This window comes from Vigna radiata, chromosome 8 (genome assembly GCF_000741045.1).
Source record: "Vigna radiata var. radiata cultivar VC1973A chromosome 8, Vradiata_ver6, whole genome shotgun sequence".
NCBI classification, from domain to species: Eukaryota; Viridiplantae; Streptophyta; class Magnoliopsida; order Fabales; family Fabaceae; genus Vigna; species Vigna radiata.
The window spans coordinates 35,882,894-35,902,064 of record NC_028358.1 but is presented as its reverse complement, the minus strand read 5'-3'; the positions used below and the strand labels follow the sequence as shown (position 1 = coordinate 35,902,064).

Sequence of the window (19,171 nt, the reverse complement as noted above, 5' to 3'; positions counted from 1 at the left end):
AGTATCCAGAACTCCAAAGAGAAAACTTTATTTAATGTGGTTCAATCATATGTCGTCACAGTGAGGGAAAAAGAGATATCAGATCTTCCTAGATTTATTATTGCTGCAAAGTTTATGATGAAGAAAAATGGAACGGTAGACAAAACCCGCAACCTCTAACGAACCTTGACTTTGTTTTCATTTTCTTCTTCTTGTTGTTTTGGTGGAGGTGGGTTGTCCCTGGCACCAGTGGTAAGGAGCTTGAAACATATTAGGAGCTTAGGAACCCTTTGGGGGTTCAAATTCCGTCATTTTTCTTCTCTCACGTTCTTTATCCTCTTTTATTCTATTTTCATGTTATTTCAACATTCCATGGAGTTTTAAGTCTTGAGAGTTTATTCTGCTGTAATTTCTTAAATGGATTCTAAGATTAGATGAATAAATACGTTTGTTCTTTTTTATTTTTGTTGTGATTTATTTTTGTCTATATCTTTTTCTTCTTAATGAAGTAAAAGTAATGAACCTTACATTATAGCAAATTAGCATGGTATAAATCTATAACATATCAATCAAAGGGTTTTTATTTTTAATTGAGAATTTACTTTAATTAAAGTTAGAAACTCTCATGTGAATTAATTAGTGATAAAAATTTTAACAAAAATTAATCAATAATGTACTTTGGTTAATTAGTTTTTTACTTGATATAAGAGACAAAAGAATGACATGATTAGGCATAGTAATATTTAACTGAATATGTACTTTGATTAAATTTATTATGATTAATGTATAAAGTTATTACTTTTAATTGAAAATGTACTTTGGTTAAGAGTAAGAAGACTAACAAATTAGTTGAGAAATTACATTGATTAATTTGAAAATCTAAGATAATAATTAATTAAATAATAATTTGTAAATAACCAATGATCAATCCTATTTTGAAAACGCATTGAAATCAACTACTTCAAGCGTAGATTTTTGCTCACATGATGAGATTATGAGGATTATTGGAGAAAAAAAATAAGAAATGGACCTATTTTATTCTTCAATCTTTTATTGATCTTTATCTTCTTTATTGTTTTTGTTTTACAAACCCCTTTTGTATAGTTCTTACAAGGATTATTTGTTAAATTTCAATTTCATGTTCTTTGGAAAACGATTTGTGATTGAATTAATTCTTCTTTAAGTTTATACAAAATATACAATCTATATATATAAATATATATATATATATATATATATATATATATATATATGTATATATATAATTTTTCTAAAAAAACTTCTAAGCATGTGTTTGTTGAAAAAGCTTGTAATGTTGGAATAGCTAATGGAATATGTATCTCCAAAGAGATGGGTATATAAAATTGGAGAATAGTTTCAATCAAGTACAGTTTGACGATGATAACTTAATTTTAACGAAAAATACACATAAATGATGTAAGAGACGTGAAAACTTATCCAAGATAAGAGACGGAGAATCATAGGCTAAATCAAGATACATTATTTTGCATTTTTGAAGTTACTTTTCTAAAAATAGTAGAATCTCAGTCATGAAATTAAAAGTTGTGTTCAACATATAGTCCAAACAAACTGTAAATGTACTAAATTTGAATCATGAATTGAAAATGTGAGGAGAATCCCTGCTCTATAATTATAATATTTCAAACTGTAACAGAATTAAATAGAAAATATGAAATTGGTAGCTTGCAAATTTCTTCAGCTCCACACAACAAAGGGAGCAATTGAAAGTTGAAAGGTAGTAATAATACAACAAAGAGAGCAATTAAAAGTTTGAAGGTAGTAACACAACACAGAAGTTTTTTTCTGTCATTTGTTTCTTTTATTTTGAGAAAAGGGTTAGGAAAGGCCTTAACTTTTGGATCTTATTTCTGTTCCCTGTATTGTTTGAGAATGGCATAGCATGTAATCACAGTCTTTGGCTTTAGAAGACCATAATCATATAGTTTTATCATAAACAATCTCCATGACCTGCAAATCATTCATTTCNTAATTATTTGCAGATCTTTACACGTNCAAATGATACAAGACCACAAAAAGTGTCAAAATGGAATAATATATATTATATGGAAATCAAAATATATGAAGACAAAAATTGTTTAGGAAGCTCTATTCCCACAAAAATAGAGATTATTTCGAAAGATATACAAGGCTTACAAAATTATTAAAAATGAAAAATTAGGTAAAAAAATTAGAACATGAAAAACATAGAAATGATGGTAGTTACCAGTTTAATGGGATGGAATTGACAAACTAAGCACAATGATATTTTGTGAAAGCTTCATATGCCCAATTCACATGGCCATCTACCAGCACACTGCCACAAGAACAAAATTAATTACACAGCAACAAGTTCAAACATTCAGCATAGAATATATGCATTTTAATTGTTGTTAGTGATGTTCAGAATAAATCCAAGAAAAAGTAAACACCTTGAATCAAAATAAGAACAACTTACCGATGTTTCTTAACAAATAAGTTCCACATAGTAATGAACCGCTTCTGATTCTCAGTAAGATCAAGAAGCTCAAGTTTCTGTATATCAATTTTCTCAATTAATGATTCCTCAAAACATAACTGATTTTGTTGTTTAGAGATAAAGATGAAATTGCAGAAACTGAAAACAGAAAATAATTTGTTTAATTGTACATACTCTTCTATCTTCAATCACTCGAGCGTCCTCATTAATTTCATCCTCACTATCTTCATCCTTTACCACTTCTTCAAGATCCATAGCCTTTGTGTCCCCAAAAAATAGGCATAAATAAGTAAAAGTAGGCATAAATCTATATAAAAAAAAGTATAAAAAAATGTCATTATTCATCACCTGGTATGTGTGTGAATGATAAAACGTTCGCTTCTTCCACCGAGCAAGCCTGAAATGTTTTGAAAAATAATGATGTCAAAACTTATATCCATTATGATATTTGTTCCTTATATCAAGATTATAGTAGAACATGATAAATGACGACTTTTATTTAAGCACTACCGTAAAGTAAAAACTATGGTTCAATTTTTCTTGTATACAACTATCTTTTATAATATAATAAAAGTAATGCTTGATTTAGTTAATAACATTTTAATAAGTAATTACTTATAAATTCCAAAAAAATCACACTTACATATCTGGGTCATAGCGTTCACTTAGTAACTTCTCTTTCTCCTCAGCTTGTTGCATTGAACTTGTACCTTTATTCAAGGGTACATATGGAACAAAATCCGGAATAGGATGTATAATTATTGCATTTGAAACCTCATCTTGTTGCACAGCATCTTGTTGCACAGCATCTTGTTGCACAATATCTTGTTGCATAGCATCTACCCTATTATCATGCTCGGAAACTGTTGAGACATGATCTTCGTTAGTATGCAAAATAGTTGCATTTGAAACATCGTCTTCTAGCACAGCAAGTGCCCCATTATCATGGTCAGAAATTGCAGGGACACAATCTTCACCAGTATACACCATAATTGCATTTGAAATCTCTTCATTATCAACTTCCTGCATTCCATGTGTCTCATCATGATCAACTTCCTGCACTCCACGTGTCTCATCATGATTAGACACTGATGAGACACAACACTGAAACGGATCGGATACTGCATTTGAAACTTGCTCCTGCTCAACTTCTAACACTACATTATTTGAAACCTCCTTGAGCTGGTCTTGTTGTATTGTATTTGATCCATCATCAAAAACATGTATTGGTAGGGACATACCTGGAGTAGCATATAAAACAGTTACATTTGAGTATGTGATCCACTCTTTACATTGCAATATTAACGTGAGTGTTCTACAACTAGGTAGAACATAAATTGCATCACCAAGTAAATTAACTGATAGAAATAGTTGAAAGTCTCACGTCCACTCATACATACCCATGTTCTTCATTAGCTCAGCATTCACAACAATACCACGTAGTTCCACGTCTAGCACCACCGGATCTGTATCATTTTTTCTATGAGATGAAGTTTTCAGCTTTCGACTCCTTGGTTTTTTGACACTTAATAAACATACTGTTAGTTCACCATTTTACTTCATACCACACGAATCTATATGAGGGGTCAGAATTAAAATAGCTTACCAGTACATAAAAGTATCAACTTTTGAATCAATCAACTGCATTAATTTGGAGGAAAATTAAATAATCAATTTGAGGATCAAACCCTAAATTCTCATAAAACTTCATATAAAGTATAGATGTGTGCCAATAATTATACGGATTTATAAAAATTTAAGGAGAAATTGTTCGAATCTCTCGCCACCAGTTTTTGTTCTTCACAGACACATATACCGATGGAAATTCCTCTTATCCCTACAAAGTTATTCATTCTTTAAAAACCGTGGCTTATTGTAACTTCGTCATCCTAAAACTAGCCCGAGTTTTCGACATTACTTACCGAAAATTCAAATCTAAATATCGGGTGCGATAATCTTAAATGGATTTTTAAGCTCTAAAACAGTAGTTCGGCAGAAAAATTAACAACAGATTAATATTATCAATCGATAAATTTAGGGTTTTGAAGCAGTAATCAAAAGTCTTAACCTTATAGTTTATACATTGTACCAAACAGATTGCACAGGTGAAATTCTCAGCAATCAAAACTTCTAAGTTAATTAATATAAAATTAATTGCTATAATGTATTAATTAATTATTCTAATCAAATCAACAGATGGTTATGTCATAAATTATAAATATTTGAATAAAATAATTAGTTTTTGTTTTTTTTACCGTTAAACATTATTTCTAACATAGTTTAACTTCTTTTGGCCACGTCAATATGGAAAAAATCTACTGAATAAGCAAGACAAAGAGTAAGAATAATATTAAACTTACCTTCGACCCTGTGCAACATGTTATGGTAATACCTGAAATGATTTTTAGAAAAAAAAATAATTAAAACAGACATAGCAGAATAATTACCCTTCCTCCTATTAGTAAAAAAGAAAAGAAAAAACTAAAATCTTATTTTGGTCTTCTAATTTTTATAAAAAATTCAATTAAATATTTTAAGATGATCTAAGTAATTTTCATTAGAATTATATTCTAACCCAAAGATAAGCAAAATAAGTTTGATAATAAGAAAAAATGTACATCAACTATGTTGGTGGAAGATAGAATTGTCTAATAAATTCATTGACATGTTTAAAGTTATTTTCATGCAGGATAATTATTACAAAAAAAAAAAGACAAAAGTATTATATGTAAATCATCTAAGTATAACAAATTAGACAATTATAATAATAAAATGTGCAAAACTGTTCAGAAAAAAAAAACACAAAAATATAACAAATTATCATAAATATAATTAATTATTTGTTATAATAATATTAGAACAAAAAATACTTCTTCTATTGTTTAAATTCTTCAAATAAGTTAAGGTAAATGAAGATGGTAGTATCTGAAGAATTGTGGAGCACCCAACAAGATCTTTCTTCACCAGTACAGAGGAAAATACATAATTTGTTTTTGGGAATTCCGGATGTGTTATATATTAACTTAAATGCAATTATTCTTAACAGAGAGATTTCCAAAAAAAATAAACTATTATTAAAATGTAATTTTTCTTTGATGTATTAAGCTTTCAATAATCCCTTTGTGTGTATTACCTCCTTAAGTAGCAGCATGATGAAGATATATTTTTGCTTTGAGTTTTTACCTCAATTATAATGTTGTAGATAGGTGTTCTTATCCACTTTGAAATAGAATTGGTTTGACTCCTTATGTTGGCTCATTATTTTCCATTTCTTTTTCTTCTTTTATGATTCCTCTTGTGATGATAGATGTTGATTGAAATTTTGAGAATTTGAATGCTAACATTTTATATATAGTAATGTCTAATAATATTTGATAACAATATTAAAAAAAAAATAGAAAACATCCCTATGGAAAACTTGAGTAAAATTATCGTGTCAGATACAAAGAAGCTAAGATGTCGTACCTGTAATAAAATGAGACAATTCCTGGTGACCTGAACCATGCAAGCAATTCCATGTTAAAATGTAAACCAAATTTACTTACCAGAAATTACAACAAAGTTCAGTCACTACTTCTAAAATAAATAAATAAGAATTTAATACTATAAAAAAAAGAATTTAATACTTTTATAGACATTTTGTATAATGAAATTTACCAAGTGAAATGAGGTAAGAAAGAAGACAAAGATGACTCTTCTCTCCTCTCCTGTGTCCTACCAGAAGCTGCTTCCATAGCTGCTCCAAATTCTTCAAAACCAGCTGAGATTTCAAGTTTCTTTGATATACCCTTTCAAAACCATAACAACAACAATCAATTCAACTTCTCCATTAAAGAAATTCAATTCTTATGATGTTTATATGCATCAAATTTTGCTATAATAAACCTCTATCTCTGAATTATTGGAATCTCTAATAGAGATGGTGCTGCTTGTTGTTCGAGTATAATGTTTCAACCAATACTGTAACATAAAAAAAAGGTTTGAATACTGCATCTATCACAATTGTAAACACTAAAAAAGAGATGAAAAGCCTGAAATTGGACAAAACCAATTTTCATGAATAGCATATATTTAACTACAAGAAAAAGAAAGAACCAAAACACCAATCATCAAGCAAGCAGATGCAAATGCAATAGCTTATCATACCTTCAAATTACAAGAACGAAGTTCAGTGCTAAATTGAATCTCAGTTCCATATTGCAAAGGAGAATCTGGAGATATATTCAAAATCTTGTAAAGAAATTTCAGAGATACTTTTCCATAAACGCATTTCTCTCCACCAGATGCTGTCAAAAACAGAAGCAAAATATATGAACATGTATATATAAATAAGATGAAATTTATTTTGGAAAAACAAAATCATCATAAGGTGAATGGAAAAAGTAGTGAATGAGTATTAAGGATTTTACAAGATGAGATTTATTTTGAAAAAGCAATAGTTAACAACTGAAGCATGTATCTCACATTCATTGGAAGCCACCTCCGAAGTCAACGTGCTTGCATTGACTGTAGACAATAAAATTGGGTTTTTCACTATAAAAAAATGGTTATAATAAAAGGGAGTTTAGTGAAAAATGGAGCTACCATCATATGGAAACTGATGATATAAGCAATGATATGCATACCAGAAGCAAGAATGAAGAGAAAATATTTGTCATAATTAGTTTCCACAGCTAACTTTTCGATATGAGGAAGCATAAAATTTACTCGGACATGATTAATTCCATTCCAATTAATTCCAGTTGGACCTTCAAATATCGGATGAACATCATACTTTGCTTCCTTTCGAAAGTCAAAAACAAAAAATATTACAAATGTTAAGAGAAATTCTTAATGTAAGAAACAGAAAATGATTAATAAGAGGCACTGTTCCTACCCCTCTGTGTTGCTCGTTTGGATCCAACAGCCTTCCCAGACAGATGCACATAAGGAAAAAGAGATCGAATTTCTTATACTTTCCACGACAGTTTTACTGTCATTAGAATCCTATATTTTCAAATGATATACCTTGTTAGCATCAAATAATATATATATTTTCAAATAATAATTGGTTACGATGGTTGAAATTAGATGAAAATTAAGCATTGTTAACTTTTGGAGCAAAAATTTTGTTTGATGTGATAATTGGGAGAGCAAAATTTTTTATTTAAAAGAAAAAGTTTCGGGAATATACTTACCAATTTAAAAATAAATTCTTTTAGTAGTTCAAATCTTGACAATTAGTGTTAGGACCAATTTAAAAATCAATTCATTATGAAAACTAATTTAGAAACTATTTTAGTTATTAATAGTTTTTAATTTATAAAGTGATATCTAAATTAGTCACTATAATTACTAATTACATTTTGTGATTAAAATTGATTACTATTTGGAGATTTTCTTATAGTGATAATTTAAATTATTGAATCCAATAGAGTAAAAAATGACTTGTGAAAAGTATTCACAATAGGATAAACTAAATTTTAGAGATTTATTATTTTATTTGCTTTGGGGTTAGTAATATTTGGTTTGATTTTGATTAAGATAAAATAAAGTTAATTGATATTCTATTGTTAGTTTTTATTATTTGTATCTGGTTCAAGACTCTATTTGCACCTATTTAAAGGTTGTCAAGGTTTAATGAAAAAATATCCTGGTTGATGGTTCAAGGCTCTATTTGCACCTATTTAAAGGTAGTCAAGATTTAATGAAAAAGTACCCTGGTCATTAAAGAGTCAAATTATTTGTGTAGGTCACTCTCTGTTACAAAATGAGCTTTATGCTGAGAGGGGGAGAGTCAAATACTGTGAGGGAAAAGTAAGTTCTTGTTTTTTTAGAGATGACAAAGGTAGTCAACGGAATGAGTGTGTCACAATTGTCAGAGATGACCAATTATGATAATTGGTCTTTGCAGATGAAGGTTCTTCTTGGATCCCAAGATGTATGGGACATAGTGGAAGACGGGTACAATGAACCCATAGATGATGAGAATCGGACATTGAATCATATTGTTGCATTGAAAAAGCTCATTTTCATGAAAATATCAGAGTGTGCATGTGAGTTTTATTTTAACAAAGTGATATCAGAGCCTTTATGCTTTACCCAAAAAAAAGGAGAGAGGGAAGAGTCAAATACCGAGAGAGGAAAAAAAGGAGAGAGGGAAAAGTCAAATACCGAGAGAGAAAAAAGGAGAAAGGGGAGAGTCAAATACCGAGAGAGGAAAAAAGGAGAGAGGGAAGAGTCAAATACCGAGAGAGAGAAAAAAGGAGAGAGGGGAGAGTCAAATACTGAGAGAGAGAAAACAGAGCGGGAAGAGCCTAAGTGTCCGAAAAAGAGAGTAAAAAAGAGAGAGTAAGAAATGGATAATCTTACAAATGGTTCAGTTGGCAAAGTGAGTCAACTATGGTGATTGGAGTCTGCAATTGATATTGGATGTGTGGGAAACGAGAACCCACGGAATACGAAGAATAGACCCAGTTTTTTGTAGAGAAAAAGATACGAGTGAAGGACAAGTTCTATGAGATTGTAGACGAGTCCACAACGGTGAGAAGATAGGGAAAGATGCATCTTCAAAAGACGCGTACATGGGACAACTGTGTTAAGCAAGACCAACTTCAAACTCTGAAAGGGAGAGTTTGAAAATATGAAGGAGAAAGTGGTAGATCAACTCAGCAGAAATGGAAAGTCGTTGACTGCCAGCCGAGTTGTGATAGATGATTTCAAGAGTTTTGTGTGCATCGTCAAGGAGTCGAAGGACCTATCAAAGCTCATGGTTGAAGACTTTGATCGGGTTCTGGAGGCGCACCGTTAATGGGAAGTTTTGTTAGGATTTTTAGAGATTTATTATTTTATTAGTTTTGGGTTTAGTAATATTTAGTTTGATTTTGATAAAGATAAAATAAAGTTAGTTGATATTCTATTGTTGTGAGTTTTTATTATTTGTACTTGGCCGGAGATCCTATTTGCACCTATTTAAAGGTTATCAAGATTTAATGAAAAAGTACCCTGGTGAATTGAAGAGTCAAATTATTTGTGTGGGTCACGTTCTGTTATGAAATGGTATCAGAGCTTTATGGTTTGAGTACCAAGAAAGAAAAAAAAAAGTGGGTGAGAGCCAAACACTGTGAGAGAAAAGTAAGTGCTTGTTTTTTTAGAGATGATAAAGGTAGTCAACGGAAATGAGTGTGCCACAATTGTCGGAGAAGACCAATTACGACAATTGATCTTTGCATATGAAGGTTCTTCTTTGATTCCGAGATGTATATGACATAGTAGAAGATGAGTATAATGAACCTGCAGATGATGAGAATCAAACATTGAACAAGACATCGAAAAAGACTCATTTTCACGAAAATATCAGAGTGTGCGTGTGAGTTTTATTTTAAGAATTTTGACGAGGCTTTTCATGTATCATGTTTAAATATTATTACCTTATATTTGGATGAGGGATTTCAATAATTCTAAGAAATTGAGACTTAGTTTTGATTAATTTATTTGATTGAATCTTCAACTCAAATTGACTCATTGGACTTTTAGTTTGAGTTTATTATACTCAACACTTTCGTGATTGGAGTGGAAATTGAAAGAAAGTAAGTGAAATTTCAAATCTCTTATAATTTTTTAGTATTTGAAATTCTTTTGTTTTATACATTTGAAATACTTTTCAAAATTATTTAAATTTGAATTTTTTTTTAATTAATTATTTTATCCAAAACAAGTTATTTTAGCATAAAGAATTATAAATTCTTCATATAAATGACTTAGTTTTCTAAATTAATTATCCAAATACAACAAGTTTTAATTTTCCATTAGTGAATTGAAAGAAGAAATTTATGTTAAACAACTTAATGACTTTATGGTTAATTAAAGACCACGAATATAAGGCTTATAAGCAAAAGAAAACTCTATGCTTTGAATCAAACTCCAAAGAAATGGTTGAACATGATTGACATCTATTTCATAAAGAAAGAAAGACTTAAAAAAGAACAAAATGTACCTTTTATGTCAAACACTAAGGATGAACTATATTGTAATTGTATTGTATGGAGCTGACTCAACATTCAATAGAAACCATTTGTAATTGATTGAATGTTTCAAAAGAGAAATATCAAAAGATAAGAGATGAACAATATGAGTTTGTTGCAGTATTATCACATGAGCTTATACATAGCATGTATTAAACATAATTTTACCTCTTCTTGTGCTTAGCCTTTCTGTTGTGGTACAAGCATCTCTGAAGGAATCTTGGCTATAAACAGATATGTATATCATTAGAATAAAACAGACAATAGTATTATCTTCACATAAAAAAATCTACCAAACATGAGAAACTTATAAAATAAATATAATGAAAAATGGTAGAAGGAGTACGCGAGACTGGATTTCGTTGTAGATTACTAAAGGCTTGCAATAAACATTGAAACTGTTTAATGCAACAAGCTTCTGCTCTTCTGATAAATTGGTCCAGATATATTCAGCGTCTGGTTGATTTCTGCTTCTTGAATATCTACATAAGTAAACAGATGTCAGCATTTCTTATGTTGTATCACTTTTGAGGTTGGTGCAAAACTGCAGGAACTACTTACCTTTCAGAAGCTCCTCCTTGCATTTCTTCTGGAGGAGTCTCATTAAGATCTAACATTTATCCCAAACTCGAAATATAGAAAATTATCGAAAGCAGCAAACCTACACAGAAAATGGTGTAAGAAATCATCAAAACCTATCTAAGGTGAAGAACACAACCAAGTGAAACATCAAAATACCTAGGATGCAGGTCCCCCTGATTGGAACGTTACTATCAAGACTTTTTTACCAATATGGTCTGATGATTTCATTATGAAATTACAAAATTAGTGTAAGTTTTTTTTAAAAAAAAATAAATAAAATAAAATATGAGTTTAAGCAAGTCCTCTCAAATTTATGACAATTTTTGTGACAAAAATCATCATACGACGTTCATTCTCAGTAAAATCACTTTAACATATGATTTTTTTTCCTTTTGAAGTTATACCATGATTTGTTCAAATTAATTTTTTTTAAAATCTACACCATTTTTGTAATGTCGTTAAATTAAACCAAAATGATAAAAAAAAATCCTACTATCACACTTATTTTTAAACTTCAAACTTTCGACTATATATAAATACAATTTAAGAAAAAAATTCTAATTTTTATAAAAAAATAATAAACATGTTTAATAAAAGTAATAAGATTACTCAAATCATATATAAGAAATGAAAATAAAATTGTTACCGTACGATCTCTATCTTATGTAGTAAAAATACTCATTCAAGTTTTTCTCGCTGAATCCTTGTAAATACATATATTTTTACATAAAAGTTAACTTGGACAACCTAGTGTTAGAATCTCATCACTTTAAACCTTTGATAATAAATTTATAAATAATTCATCCCGGGATCATATAGTTTGCAAATCTAATCATCAAAATGGACAAAAGATTATTTATGATATTTTTTTAAAAAATATTGCAAAATTTTATAAAACACATAATACTAGTTTAACTAGAATAAAATTAATAAATAATACACATTTTATTACAAAAAAAGAAAACAAAAAACTACTAGAGAAACTCAAAAGAAATCTCACTTTTTTTTCTTTTTCCATAATTTATCTAAAATAATATTACTAAGGTAAAATATGATATACACTGATGTGAAGGATGTTAGGTCTGTCATGAGATAATCAGTTTGGAAATCTTTATCAAAATATTATTTTTAAAATCTAAAACTTTGAAATAATCAGTTTAGAAGTATTTTTTTCTTGCATAGTTTTTACTTATGTGGATTCAAACTTACACTAAGAATCTTAACAAATGCATTGCAACAAATAGTGAGAGACTATAGAAAGATGACTGAGAGTTAAAGTTTCAATAAATGAGAAAAACAATTAGTTAAACAATTCATGTGTGAGATTTCAACAACATTATCAAAAGAGGAAGTAACAAACAATAGAACTTGGAAATGAGAATAATCGAGAGTATAATTAATATCATTTGCCTATTCAGAAGTACACCAACAATACCAAACCCTATATGAGTGGGAAAGAATTAGGTAATCAACTCATGCAAGGAACATCACAAACAATAACAATATCAAAGGAAGGAGTATATTATTTAATATATGATTTTCATATTCATAACTACACCAACAACCGTATTCTATAGTATCAAGGTACCTTCAAACTTCAAATGTATCTCTCTCTTTCTTTTCAGGTTTATGCATACCAAACTTTCAACTAAAGACAACTTGAAGAGGAGAAATATTACATTGGATCCCTCAAAGTTGAAATACCCTTGTTGGAAACAATTCATTTTCTCATGTTCTCTCATGTCTCAAATATTATTTAGAAATTGATTTGCTCTTTGTTGGATGTAAATAGATGGATAGTGATCTGTGTTCTACATGGATTAATATCACCTTTTATACTATTTAAGTAGAATGCAAATTTTAGCTTATAAATTAGTTTTATAAGATTGAATTAAGTGTAAACTTACTTATTAAAATAGTATCAAAGTCATTTAAAGTCTATCATAAACAAATCTTTTAAAATTATTATATCTCTATTATCATACTCTTATTAAACCACTTATAAATATCTAATCACATATTTGATATCTTCATTTATCAACATGAATGTTGGAGATTTCACATCAAATAAAAATAAAAATGAGATAATAGAACAATTCTTTACTTGATTGTGTTTAGATGTTTTGATGGTTATAGGCAAGGATGAGAGATTTTTGTGCTTCACTTTTCTTTTCAATATCTCTTTCAACTTTATAGTTCCATTCTAAATTATGTAAATGAATTTAGGCACTTCCTATACCTTTGTAAGTCATTTTTTTTTACTGGTAAGAAGAAAATCATAAAAATAATTCAAATTATTTATTTTTTTCATGATTTGTTTTTGTCATTTATAACTTTCTACACTGATTTGTACAAAATTAATGTACGGGAACAACACCATTTTAAATGTGAGAACAATTTAAATATATTAAACTAACAAATAAGTTGGAGCAGGCAATTGCACCTATCAAACACGTCCTGATATTTATAATATGATAGATGAAAACTTACAAAAGGTTTGAAGAAACTCCTAGTTAAACTGGCCAATCTCAAAAAATCCGCTACCTGAAAAAAATAAATTGGTTATAAGTTACATAGAATTAGTAAGAATATAATAAACAAAGTAAATGAATGACAAAGTTTTACATAAAAACAAGTGTCTAAGGTAAAAATTAAAAGAAAATCAAATATAACATAATCTACACTGAAAGATTAACATAATATATATATAAATTGAAAACTCATAACAAAAGTAATTAGAACAATGAAATTTTACCTATCTACAATTTAGCCAATTAAATCTCGTACAAATGAAATAATGTTGGTTTTGTTCTAATTATATTACTAAAATATCTTTAATTAATAACAAAAAAATCAGAAGAAACTCAAAACAAAATGAGAGAAAAAAAAAGAATTATAAAATCAAGAAAAAATAAAATTAGTAAGTTCAGTAAATTAGTTGGAGAAATTCTTCAAATTAATTCCACAAACTAGTTCAACAAATTAGTTTAATAAATTAACATATTAGCTGGAAAAGCTAGTTTGACAATCTAGTTCGATTTGTTATATCATACTTATTCAGAGCTTTTAAATCGAAATGATTGGTGGAGGAAAAACATTTTATGTAAAGTAAGTATCATTATTTGATGTTTATTGGCTTTGATTCTAACCTTTGTCAGCCTATTTTTATTCCATACGCTTTAAACTATGCAGGATACATTTTCTATAGAATTTTGCAAAAATTAAGGAACAGAAATATATGAGTGCATCAAACAGATCAATATAGCAACACATATTGAGAATTTCCACATATTTCTGAGATAATTTTATGTGAACTCATTTTGTGAAAATTATATGAGGAGAATTGATTGTATTTTTTGGAATACTTTAGGTATCATAACAAGATGTTTAAAATTCATTACTTTTTCTAAAACTCTTTTTTTTATCAACAAGAATAAATATATTTAAAAAAAATTGGAGTTGTCTCAACCCATACACGTGAAAGTGATATATATAAAATAGAAAAAAATTTATATGCTTTCATGTTTCGCTTAACTCTATTTAAGACAACCTCNGGAAATCAATTCAAAAATATTATTTTTGGAAATCGAATATATATGAAAATCAATCCTTTCAACTATCATCAGAATCAGTGGAGAAACCACATTATTTTCTAATTAATCTAAACATCAATAATAAAAAACAAGAAATTATACAAAAAATCTCCATTTTGCAAGACTTAGGGTTTAAAGTAAACTATGAAAAACAATTCAAATACCTAAATTTCAATATTAGACACATTGCCTATATATTNCTATTCCATTCCATAAATAATTCCTTTAAATCTATAGATTGTGAGTTTACCTAAAAAAATATATTTTTTTGAAAATAAGTAGTGTTTCTTATAATTCAAATAACATGCCCCTCATGAGTGCAAGAGGTGTGTGAATTGAACAAAAGTGAGAAAAGTAAATGAAGAACATATGAGAATGGAATTGGGAGTGATAGATCATGTACCTGAAGAAGGGGAGATTTGTGAAAATGAAGATGGAAGAGAGTGAAAGAAATTCAGTGGTGGGAGAGATGGGTTCTCAGGTATTATATATTATATATTAGTTTTTTAATTATTGTTATTGATGAAATAGTGTGTTTCATAGTTTAATAATTTAGACAATAATAAGTGAAATGAAATACCTTTTAATTTGAAAATATGATAAAAAAAATTCATGTATTATCCGAATGGGTTTCAATTTTGACAGATAATTTTGCATTAATTAGGTATGAATATAAATAATATTTGATTATTTAAATTAGGTACTGGACAAAAATGAGTTTATATATTTTCGTCTTGACAGATAATTTTGCATTAATTAAATATGAATTCAAATAATATTCGATTATTTAAATTAGGTACAGGACAAAAATGAGTTTACGTATACAGATAATTTTGTATTAATTAGATATGAATACAAATAATATTTAATTATTTAAATTAGGTACAAGACAAAAATGAGTTTACATATCTTTTGTACAAATACTCATGCTCATTTTTGTATTCATTTTCGTTTAAACTTTTAATTTCTTAGATAATATATATTAATATTTTTTATCCATAGTTTGGTAACTTATCTTTGAGACACACATTTAATTGTTTTATCACTATTTAATATTTATTAATTATTATTTGATATTTTTATTCAATATTTAAATAATTGTAATTTCTTTCTTCCTATTAAATATAATTGTGCTTAACTCAACCCTCAAACTTCCACATTTGTTCTTTAAGGGCTTTGTAAAAGCATGAAACTATTGTAGTTGAGTAGGACAATAAATTAGCTTTAGTTTTCTATTGTTAACTTTATTTTCTATAGAAAATGAAATTTGTTCTTTATATCTTTGCTCATCCCAAGTGACACGGGGTTATTAGCCAAACTTATTGTTGATTTATTATCAACAAGAAGTTGAATGAGTCTTTTAATTTCAACACTTTCATTGTTGTCAAGATGGAATCAAGCCACATAGCAGAGGAACCAACTATATATTCTATTTCACATGTAGATAATGCAACAATCAGTTACTTTTTACTACACCAAGAGATTAGTGCTCCCATAAACTTGAACTAGAAACTAGTGCTTCTTCTATCACTACCATTACCACACCAATCAAAATCTAACCAATCAACCAATTCGTCTGACATCTGGCTAATTGTATGAAACAACACACCAAAATCTAATGTTCCTTTCACATATCTTTGTATCTTTTTTGTAGACAAGCTTGTTGTTACTTAGGTAACTGAGTGATCCAACCATTTGTTTGTATAGGATGATGTCAACTTCTTCATTAGATTCTTAAGAAGTAATTTTTGCCTCTACTAGAGTTCTTGTTGCCTTGTAGATTTCCATATTAAATTTCTTTAAGATCTCTGTATATTTCTTTTAGTGGAGAATAATTCCTTTGTTGGATTCAACGAACTCAAGTCCAAGAAAATATCTCAACTTTCCATCAGTCATTTCGAATTCAAGCATCAACAAGTCTTTAAATTTCTCAATTATTGAGATATTGCTCCTTGTTATCCATAAGTCATCCACATAAATGTACATTAAAAGTAGATTTGCATCATCTTGGAGTTTTATATATATTTCATGTTCCACTAGACATTTCAGAAACTTATACCTTATAGCATGAGTTCATCACTTTATTTCAGGCTTTTGGTGTGTGCTTCATGCCATATAATTCCTTTTGTAACCTATACTCCTTGTTTTCACACCTTTTAATCTAAATTCTAAAGGGTTGGGTGACATGGACCTCCAAGCAGCGTTCAGAAATGTAGACTTTACATCTAATTGGAATAGAGACCACCTTCTACAATTTGCAAACATCACAACTAGCCTTACGATTTCAATCCTAGCCACATAAACAAATACTTCTATATAGTCCAAACCTTGTTTCTATAGAAAACCTCGGTCTCAATCATAGCCATATAAACAAATACTTCTATATAGTCCAAACCCTGTTTCTACATAAAACCTCTGACAAATAGTCATACTTTTCATTTGGAAATGGTTTCACATTTGGATTAAGTTTCAGCTTAAACACACATTTAACATCATTAGATGTCTTATTCAAAGGTAACTCGGTTAGTACCCAAGTTGGACTCTTATTAATAACCTTCGTTTCTTCTAACATTGCAATTCTCCATAAATCATGCTTTAATGCCTCTTCATGATTAACAGGTTTTCAATCATTGCTAATAATTCAACATGTACCAAATCACCTTCATCAGTTACTCATTATCCGGAAACATTTCAAAATCCACCTATGACGTTAGCATAGTTGTTTATCTAGTCGTTTTCTATGCTTGTGACTGTGTAGGTTGCACTGCATTATCAGTTTATCCAATCCCATTATACTTATCACTTGATTTCTCTTCCTCACCTTTGAATGTTATTAAGACATTATGTTTTGAACCATCTTCTTTACCTGACCAATCTCACATTTTAGCTTCGTTCATCACAACATCTTTGCTTATACAAATATCCTTCATTCTAGGATTGTATAATCTATAAGCTCTAGTCGAATGGTATCTTACAAATATCATGGTCTCACTTTTATCTTACAATTTAGTTCTTTCCATTGTTGGTAATGTTTGTAGCAAATGAACCAAAAATCTTCAAATGATTCATCACTGGTTTTTTTTTCAGACCATACCTCTTCTAGGACTTTATCTCTTAGCTTTTTGGTGGGGCAACTTCTCCCCAACGCGTGTGGTAATTTTTATGTTTTCTCATACTCCTTGCCATGTCAAGTATATTTCCATTTCTTCTTTCAGCAAAACCATTGCGTTGTGGAGTATATGGTGCTGTTATTTCGTGTTGAATTCCATTATTTTTATAGTAGTTTTTGAACTCCCTTGATATGTACTCTCCACTTATGAATATTTAGATTTCCACTTTGTTTTTCAACCATTAACGCAAACTTCTTAAAGACTGAAAACACATAACATTTAATCCACAACAATGATCAAAGCACATATCGTTGGTTATTGAATGAAGGTTGGTTGTATAAAATTATGTTTAGGTTGTACAAAATGTTCAACGTTGTTACCCACTTATTTGGTCATTACTCCTCACTTGAGTTTGAATGTTGGTTTCTCAATTTTTAATCCACAACAGTGACCAAATTAAAGCAATCTTTGTTGGGATATGGTAATTGCCATGATGTTCGTGGTAGATAGCACTAGTACAAAAACCGCATACAACGTCGAATATTTTGGGTTTTTAACGGCGAATTCGCAAATGACGTCATATCAGGAGACGTTAAATTGATGTGAAATTTTAAAAAATTCGACGTTAAATTAATGTTGAATTTTGTCAATATACGACGTTAACTTAATGTCAAATTTTGTCAAATATACGACGTTAATCAATTTTTTTTTTAATTAATTGTGATCCCTTTTTACAACTCTATGAGACCTGAAAAGCATAAAAGCAACAAATTTCAATTTTTTGTATTTTATAAAGCATGAACTATGAACGTGTAATGTAGTATCAACAACAAACAACAATGACCAGCAACAAACAAGTTCAATCAATTAACAAAAACAAATCAGTTCAATCAAACAACAAACACAAATAAGTTCAACCAAACAACAATAATAAACAAGTTCAACAAAAAAAACAACAAACAAGTTCAACAAATAAGTTCTTCAAAATTAAAACAAAAACTAACCTTTAAAAGGTGGGTTCATCGGAATAAAGTGTCGTCACTGATGAGAGAGAAAGCAAAATGCACCTATGAAGGACAATAACACGAAAATAATCGGTCAAAACAAACAAAAATCATACATAAAGTAGTTAACTATAACATGCATTTGTATCAAATGAAAGAAAGATTATCTGTTATAGTCGTCAAACTTCGTTCGAGAAAAGTTTGAGAAGAGAAGAGTGTCTCACGCACTAAGATAAAGTGAATGAATTTTCAATCTCCCGCTCAAAATTTTATTGAACTCACTAACATTTTAACGTCTAACCCTCGGGCATTCGACGATTTATATAATTTTACATCAAATTACAATCATAAACGACGTTTAATAATTGCATTTATTTACAAAAATGTCACCGATCATTTTTAA

General features: G+C 29.0%; 1 protein-coding gene across 1 annotated transcript; it reads right to left on the bottom strand.

The window, feature by feature from the left end:
* Positions 1-6,129: 6,129 nt before the first annotated feature.
* On the bottom strand, positions 6,130-11,096 carry LOC106770591 (polycomb group protein EMBRYONIC FLOWER 2-like). The gene is made up of 8 exons (XM_022784821.1): positions 11,041-11,096; positions 10,826-10,961; positions 10,648-10,703; positions 9,670-9,748; positions 7,102-7,258; positions 6,623-6,762; positions 6,362-6,436; positions 6,130-6,264 (listed from the first exon to the last, which is right to left on the bottom strand). Exons 1-8 carry the CDS (start codon positions 11,094-11,096, stop codon positions 6,130-6,132), a joined length of 834 nt encoding a protein of 277 aa, XP_022640542.1.
* Positions 11,097-19,171: the final 8,075 nt, after the last annotated feature.